The sequence below is a fragment of the Agelaius phoeniceus genome, chromosome 12, assembly GCF_051311805.1.
Source record: "Agelaius phoeniceus isolate bAgePho1 chromosome 12, bAgePho1.hap1, whole genome shotgun sequence".
Classification (NCBI taxonomy): domain Eukaryota; kingdom Metazoa; phylum Chordata; class Aves; order Passeriformes; family Icteridae; genus Agelaius; species Agelaius phoeniceus.
The window spans coordinates 8,691,407-8,700,464 of NC_135276.1; the positions used below are offsets into that span (position 1 = coordinate 8,691,407).

Consider the following 9,058-nt stretch of genomic DNA (forward strand, 5'->3'; position numbering starts at 1 on the left):
ATTTTTAGACCTTTCAGACTGTTTCCTTTAACCCATTTTTGTGTGCATTTAAAAAAAAACAAAGGTATCTCTTGGTGTCCTAAATTCATACTACTTCCTGGAAAAATCATTTCAATTCTCAAAGACTAATTTGACAGTTCAAGTCCATAAGGAGGAAGATGTCTAGGGAAGAGATAAATCCTGGAAGTTGGTGCAGTAGAGAGCCGTTGCTGAACCACTGTCCTGGGACTGCAGCAGGGCCACAGTCACAGCAATTAGAACAGACATGAGAGACTGAACCACTTTCACTAACAGTCTTGTAGCACTTCCAGAAGGATGAAGAATGATCTTTTTATTTCTAATAAACTGCAATTCAAATATTTATTGTGCACCTGAACTTGAAATGGGACACAGTATTCCTCTGCTCCTTTTTTCCTCTTTGAAAGCCTCTCACAGATCTCTCTGACATGACTACTCTTCAGTGTGGATGAAAGAGAAGTCTAGGCTTAGCTCCATAGTCTGTTATGGCACAGGAAGCACAAGTAGTGAGGAAAGATGCCACTTGAACATGGCTTGCTGATGTAAGCAGCAGCACAGTGCAGGATTGCACTGAATATCAAAGGGATTCTAGGGGAGAGCTGGGTGTTTTGTTTTCACTGGAGGAGTGTGATAAGAATTCTCCCAGAGGAGCCTGAGCTGTGGGACACTGACCTTATGAACTTAGAGATACTTAGGTGAGAAATGTAATAAAAGTTAGTGCTTCTGCACCTTACAGTGAGCTCCCCCATGATGATCTGTACCCTGCAGAAGAGGCCATCCTTCAGCCAACAGCAGCATGCACACTGAGGCAGAGATTGAGGAGCTTTTTTATTCATGATCTGGTATTTGTACTTGTATTTCATGAATTATGGTGCACACTCTTGTACTCCTATTTAGAGCTCTGATAGTTTTTACCTGTGTGAGCATGAACTAGAAACCTAGAAAAAGCAGCCAGCTTCTGTCTGTTTTTAAAATAATGGATTTTTCATTTTCTTCACTTCTTTGCATTAAATATTTTAGATCACATAGCCTGCAGACAGCTGTATAAATTTTGAAAAGTGAAGACACTAAACATACAATTCAAGTTCTTCCTATTCTATTGCTAAAGTAGGCTTACAGAATAACATAAAAGAACCCCTTGAACTGGTGTAATAAACTGCATTGTTTGCCGAAGTCAAGATGTTCTTTGTTGGCATTTCCTAAATTTTATAAAGTAAATCTAAGCTAAAAAAGAAAAATGAAGGCAATTTCTGCATTGGAGTATAGAGAGGGAGGTTCACAAATGTGTGGCTCCTACTTCCCTTTAAAAATGAGAATACTATAGTTAGTTTTGCAGTAAATGGGTGCCCAACCCAATACTGAGAAATCAGCATGGTGCTTGGATAAGCAAGTGCTTTAGGCTGCAAATCTGACATATGCTTGTACTTTATGGCAAACACATTCTTCAGATTTCATGGGATCCAGTTCAGCTCTCAGCTCCCTGTGATCTATCCTTCCCCTGCTCTTTCTGCATGCTCTAGGGACCTTCACACAGAGACAACAGACTCAATTTGCTGGGTGGCTCTGAGAGCAGTGTCTGTCTTCAGTGATGCCAGTGGGGGATCTATGCATGCAGGGCAAGCTGAATATCAAACTGGGCAGCAGTCAGGCACAGCTGAGAAACATTCCACCATGTTTTAAAATAAAGACTTAATAACTTAGAGTATTACACATTCTTAGTATAGTGGTAGCCAGAATCCTAGGGATAAAGATGACAGACTTTGCTTAAAGCAGGATTCATTGGATCCCTGTGCTCTGCTCCTTGGATCAGGCAGCACCTTGTACACACACAGTCCAGAGGGATGGTAATTGGCAACTCACTGGTCATGCATGTTGGAAGATCTTGCCAGGATGCCTGCTTCTTTCTGGCAGATACAGCCTGGAGTAACAAATGCTTGATCTTAATTATGGACTCTGTTTTGCCTTATGGGAATGGTTCCTTTTCTGTGTGTTCTTCTTAAACTTAGCTCCTCATTTGCCCTGTGTACTAAAATTAGTGTTACTTTCAGCAACTGCTCATCACAGTATTTCAGGTTTTATATCCAGGTTTTACTCATGCATCTAAACAGTAATATTAGCTATTAATGAGTTAGGGACATTTATGATTATTATATCCTAGCCTCTTCTCTGCCCAACATTAACTACATATTTTGGTTGCTTGTAAGGACTCTGATCAAGGATTAGTTGCTGCAAAAATTCAAAGTGAGTGATTGACTAGTGGCTGGTCTTGTAAAGAACTTGTACAATTTAGACAGACAGGTAAAGTGTCCAGACACTTTGGATTTCATGTAATTCTGTGTGCATGGTCACCTCCTTTTCTTTCAAAAAGCTTATTAACTGCTTTAGGATTCAAGCCATTTTTAGCTCAGAAACACACACTGTAAATTTCAAGGAATGAGATTTTTCTCTCTCTTCCTAGCATTTGCTATGTTTGTTAATTGACAAAAGGAATACTGGATTGCATCTGTTGCTGCTGTATTTAAGGCTAACCATTCTGTTGCTGAGGATGAAAACATGGCAGTTTTTGAATCCCAAACATTTTTATAGTTCTTACCCTGTATACATTCCTTAATCTATTGCAGTCTCAACAGAACATTTGCAGATTGGTAAAATGAGTATCAAAGAGCATTTAAGGTGGCTGCCTACAACTTATCCTATTAACAGCTCCAGTGGTTTCCTCATATTGGAACATACAGCAGGATTGTCACAGAATAAAATACAGAGATGAAGGTGTGCATCAGGCAAGACATATTTTAGCTGGTTTAAGTCTTACCCAGAGCATGCTAGTGGAGCTGCCAACACATTTTTAATCCTTCTCACAGAAGCTTGATAGCAGAAGTGGGCTTCACCAGCTATTAACAGTGACTCTGGTGCCTTCTAAGATCCAAATCTTGTTAGCCATTAACTGCCAGCAGGATATCTGAATGCACTCAGGTCTGTTCTCAGATATAACAGTTTCATCTCACTCCAGCTGTTTCCAGTAAGGATTCCTCTCTTTAAGATTGTCAGAGAAACAAATTGGGACTCTATCTCTGCAGAGAAACCAGGTTAACTGATTCAGGAAGTAAGTGCAGTTCTCCCATGTCCCTTTGATAAAAATCATCTCCAGAACAATTCATGCTTGGATGGATCTGTGACAGAGTCCCCTCTAGGTTGGCTAAAAACATTTAACGTTTCTGATCCTGTCCTCCATTAGAAATGTATAAGCAGCTGTGAGCTGCTTCATTTTACCAGTTGCTCCACATCCTGTTACTTATAATCCATCCCTGGCTCTGTCTGCCAGCAAAACTTCTGCCAGAATAATGATAGCTTTCATTTTTAAAATAGAAACTTTCCTTTTTATATGGAAGAGCCTTTTTTTTTCATCTCCAAGCTGTGTGCAGCAAGAGAACTGATGAGAAGACTGCATGTGCAAACCATGTTGATGAGAGGTTTCAAAACCTTATTAAAATATGTACACTGACTTCTAAGTTCAGATGACTTCCCTCTAGCTGACAGAGCTGAGAGCTAATCCTGCTGCATATGACTATTCTGAATACATCTTTCCCAGAAATAGCTTATTCCTAGAGAAATTGGATAGTGATACTTTTGACTTAAAAATCGATCAGATTATACCAGAGTTCTTTATCTTCTCTTATTTATTAGCAATATACTGTATTTTTCAGTGGAAATAATTTCTGGAATGTCTATTACAAAATTAGTATTTAAAGTTCTCTTCTGCTATCTTCTTTCATGTCTGGCAACAATTTATGTACACACTACAATTTTTTCTTTTCCAGCTTTTCACTCTCAGTCCCTTAAAAAGAGACTTAACTTAGTGTTCATCAATTTTACCATATGATATAGAAGGAGGTTTTGTGAAATCATTTCTAAACATATTGGCCATCCTTTCCTGCTGCATAGTGGAGTCAGCTTATTAATAACAGAAAACTGAGTGAAGCACAAAGATAATCTGAAAGAAATGTGGATTTTTTTTATTAAAAGTTACCTGCTGGCTTTTCTTGTAAAATTTACACTTGCCCAACCCCATATCTTGCAGTATTTGAGGTGGCAGTTGCCAGTAATATGTTGACAGAGGCAGCAAGCTGTTCAAGTTGTCCTAGACTGTAAGTGCTTCATTAGTTAAAAAAAACCCAAATTGGAATGTACAAGGCCAATAAGCAGCAAGCTTGTTTGCAGTGTTAGAATCCCAGCTTGAATCCAAGACACTAAAATTTTGCTTCAGTCCAGACAAGTTATACTACTAGTGCTGGGTTTGTTTTGTACGTAAACTGCAAGTACTAGAGTATGTGCAATTAGTTGCTCTCTTCATTTCTCCAGTGAATTATGACTTTCTGACAGGTTCATAAATGATGAATAGCTTATAAAGTTTTACTTCAAGGGTAATTTTTTTCTCTAATCTCTCCCTGTGAATTAAACCTTAAGGAAGATGCTGAAAATCTTAACTTTTTCATTAGATAGGGATACATAATTTAGTAGTTCCTTTAGCTTCAATCCAGTATTATTCTATACTGTGGCTGCAGCCATATACATGACTTACCCACTGAAATTTGCTATTAATATCAATGTAATTGTAACCAAGTTGTTCTGTAAAAATTTTAGCAGTCACTGTCATCTATGTCTTAGGAAAAAGAGGGAGTTAATGTATCTGAAGTTATGCTTCAGGGTGGTGCATTTTGAATATGAATTTTGTATGTGTATGAAGAGCAAGGTGTAATACACACCACCAAACACTTGCCTTGTTTTTAACACTGCAGCTTTTTGAATCCTGTTCTGCAGTTACTTGAGTTACTTCTGCTGAACTGCTTAGCACTGCATGCAGTTTGGACTTTCACTTTTTTTCAGTGCAGCAGAAAAGGTGGAAAGTAGATACTGTTCAAGTAAAAAATAATATTCTGACTTCACTTGATACTGCCTTTGTTAGGGTCACTGTAGCTTCTACAGTCAGTACTTTTGCTTTTGGCTTTAATGAACAAATCATGAAACTATTAGGAGATTTTTGAATAACCTTTTTTTCTGCTTGTTTTCAGCTTTTTGTGGCATTATTACACCTTTTGGTTTTGGAAATAGGCAGCCATAATTTCTAGCTTTTGTGTGGAAGGAAGCATTACTTCCTAACACTACTTGTTTGTGAGAAATTAACTGTTAAAATCATGCCAAAATGCAAATGAGGAGCTGGAGCAGAATGGCAGGAAGTTAAATCATAGCAGTCCACATTCTTGCAACCTGATGGAGTTGCAAATAATTCTGTAGTTCACTGGAAGGTTGGGAATGTACCAGTAATTTGTTCTACTCCTGGCTGCTTGTTGAATTACTGGGTCAGATGCTAGAGAATTCTCTTTTTGGCTTTCTAAATTAATCCAATATATTAACTGAAATAGCCCAAAACTAATGTAGAGGAAGGATTTAACTGACAGCTTGTACAGTTTTTTAAAGCAAATAACAGCATATGGAAATGAAAGAGGGAGCATATTTGAAGCATGGGAACGAGCCCTTAGCAAACACATTTTGGGGGAACACCAGGTATGAGGAAATTCAAGGTAGGTATATTTACTTCCTCAGCCCAACAGGGGCATGGCTTTATTATGAGAGCAGCTGCTTTTCTCTCTCATGAAGTGGAGGGTTCTGGTTCTTTACTGTTGTAGAGCAGTTGCATTTTGCAAGCTGTGCCAGGCTCAGGGAAGGATTCTAGCGTGCTTAAGATGGCATTGAGAACTGAAGGCAGGAGGCAAAGGCTTTGTCCTCCAACAGCCCAAATGCAGCAAGCTCTTGGCCTCCAAAGGGTTCCAGAGCCCACAGAGAAAGCAGGTGGGCATTGGCTGGGCTCCACCTGAGCAAAAGCTGCAGCCACTGAAATCTCAGGGCTGTCGTGCTCTAGCAGCGCTGCCACTCAGCACTGCTGCCTGGGAGAGCTGGAGCAGAGCAAAGAACCCAGGCAGGATGATGGGCTCAGGATGAGACTTTGAAAAGTTCTGCTGAACACTACAGACAGAGACAAAGAATTACATTAAGCTTTTATTTAAATAGTCCTTGATATTGATAGCTGAGGAAGAACAGATGAATAGCTCTGAACAAGCTTAATATAAGAAATTCCAACTGCCACAAAGTATGAGGGGCTCTTTTCTGCCCTGAGGTAACAGCCACAAAATAGAATCTCTGTGGATGACAGAAATGTATACATACACGCTCTGTTAAGAATAGAAGATGTTTCTGAGAAGTATTAAATAAAATATGACTTCTCATGATACACTAAGCTTCATAGTACTTTGCATGTGGTTTAGCAAAACTCCCCCAGTTCTGCACATGAAGCTATTTGTATGGAGGAAAAAAAATTACTGCCACAGTAAGTAGGGCTTCCATGCAGAATTTAAGATGCAATTTGTAAAATATGGATGGCTACTTTGAATTTTATTCCCAGCAGTTTCCTTCTGGAACTGAATGTATACACCTATCTAAAGGAATATACTTTTTTGTTTCTGATTAGGTGTAATAATGGGACTATGTAAGGACTTCTATTGAAGCAGAGCTAAAAGGGAGTTTATGATGCTAAGTAATGATAGGTTGTTTCTGTAGTCATGGCAAGGGATGTGTTTAGAATACTAACAGCTTATTGACTAATGGCTTTGTGCAATTTATGGATTATGAATAATACAAAAAACTTCCTGTAGAGGGACTTTTTACCCGGACACTAGTGTGATCATAAAAAAATATACAGGTCTGTTCAGTGGAAAACCTGTACAGTCAATTTTGCAGCAATCACATATTTTTGAAATGTCATTAAATCTGCATGTGTATAAAGTATTTAAGTAGTAGATACAACAGTTGTATTTTATGGCTGTTTTATAGTGGCTTCTGATATTTAAATATGTTACTTAAAAGAGGCAGTAGAAAAAAGAATCTAAATGCTTTGTATTCCCCATGTAAGCCATATGTTCCTACGTTGTCTAAACTCAGTGAATGGTTAACAATATAGAGACAGACATTTATTAAGAACAAGTTTCTTCTGTCTCTCAGTTATGATGCTAATAAATGAAAAATATTTTTGAAACCCTAAAGACATAAGGTCCTTCATGCCAGGAACATGAGATTTTATGGCCCATGGAAACATTCTGGATTTAAAACAGACTTCTTTACAACTTTCATACTGTGGGAAGACATCAATGTATACTCTAAACAATTCTCCACTCTGCAGTAGTGCCTTGTTGGCTTCAATAATGCATGCAGTCACAACATCTCCTAACAGAATAATTTAAAATAACAATCATCATTAAAAATAAAACAAAACAACAAGAGACTGGAATCCCCATCAAGTCTGCTATTGCTCAAGAAGATACAGAATGTTAGAAATAATTTCTTGAGGCACAAGGTTAAGTGTCACATCAAGATTTCTTTCCTAACAGAAACCCCTGGCCCATTGTCGAGCTGTATAAATAATAGCACAAAGAAATACTCGGATGAGGAGCCTTGCTCCGTTGTTTACCTCTGAACAGAAATAAGTTAGAAACAAGATTTAAAAGCCTCAAGAAGAAAAGCACAGGTAAACACCGGTCAGTGTGTAGCTTGTGACTCAGGTGACTGATTTTATGAAAACCTTGCTGAAAACAGACCTTGTTCCCGATAACAAGTGTGATAAGCTGAACAGTGTGGAGCAGCTCGTCAGGAGAGTCACGAAAGCAGAGAGTATTTTTACTGTGAAAAGACGAGCGTAGGATTCCGCCGGTGTGTCTCGGGAATATACGGGTCACCGGGGTAGGGTCGCTGCCACTGTGACCCATCTTTCTGCAGGCTGGGACCCCCCCGAACCCGAAGTGTCCCAAACCCGGGGTACGGAGGTGTCCCCGCCGCTGGGACCCTCCCCAAGCCCGAGGTGCCGAGGTGTCCCCGCCACTGGAACCTCCCAAGCCCAAGGTGCCGAGGTGTCTCGGCCGCCCGCCCGCCCTAGCGGGACCGGGGGCAGCCCGGGATGGGTGCGGGCTCCCGGCCCGGCCCCCGCTGGGCTCCGGCAGCCGCGGCCCCGAGCCGCAGCGCTGTGTCTCGCGTGGGGCAGAGCGGGGCAAGAGAGCGGCGGCCGCGGGGCAGGGACGCGGGGCCGCGGGGCGGTGCGATGGGGCGGTGCGATGGGGAGGCGCGGAGCGCCGGCAGCTGCCCGGGAAGAGCAGCCCCGGCAGAAGCGTGGCGGCCGCCCTGCCCAGCTCCCGCGCCCGCCGCTCCGAAGTTTCCGTCGGCGCAGGGAGGGCTCCGGGGGCAGCGCGGGGCGGCCGAAGGGGCGGCGCCGCCGGGGGTACCGCGGTCCCCGCTCCGGCGGGGCGCCGTGCCGCCCGCGGCTCCTACCTTCCAGCACCGAGCAGAGTTTGTGCAGGGCCATTGTCTCCCGGCGGCGGCGGCGATCAGCGGCGCTCCATGGCCGCGGCGGTGCCCCCCGCGAGGGCGCTGTGCCCGCGGCTACGGCTCGGCCCCCGCCCGCCCGCGGCCATGCCCGGCGCCCCCGCGGGGCGCGCTCAGCCTCCGCCGCCCGAGCGCGGAGCCGCCGCCGCGCTCAGTCCCATCGAGAGCGGGGCGCGGCGGGCTCCGTCGAGGCTGGCCTGCCCCGGGGGGCTCCACGCGCGGCGCTCGGAGCGCAGCCCGGCAGCTCCCAGCCCGACTGAAGCGGCTGCTGCTAAATGAAGCTCATTTAAGATGTGAGGGGTGTTTGCCTGGATGAGCCGCTTGTACGCATGTGCCCGCCCCCGACGGAGCCCCGCAAGCAGCCACAGCCGCAGCCGGCGGGGCCGCTGTGCTCCTCCCGCTCGGCCGGGCACCGAGGCGGGGGCGACAGCGCCGGAGCAGCGCCCGTTCTCACCCCGTCCCCACGGGGAGCCGGGGCTGGCCCCGTGGCAGCGCCCCGCCTCGGTCCCGCACCTCGGCCCCCGCCGTGCCTCACGCCCCAGGCCCATCCTGCCCCCGTCTGCCGGGCTTTTCCCGTGTGCGGTGCTGGGTGCCGGAGAGCGTCCCCCGCGGCGGC

The 9,058-nt window shown here is 44.0% G+C and overlaps 1 protein-coding gene across 1 annotated transcript in view; it reads right to left on the reverse strand.

Annotated features, from left to right (window-relative positions):
- NETO2 (neuropilin and tolloid like 2) overlaps positions 1 to 8,826 on the reverse strand; it is a 30,352-nt gene extending 21,526 nt beyond the window's left edge. The window contains exon 1 of the mRNA XM_054640961.2: positions 8,389 to 8,826. Within this exon, the coding sequence (XP_054496936.1) occupies positions 8,389 to 8,422 (34 nt within the window). The 5' untranslated portion in view covers positions 8,423 to 8,826. The remainder of the gene's footprint in view (positions 1 to 8,388) is intronic.
- Positions 8,827 to 9,058: the final 232 nt, after the last annotated feature.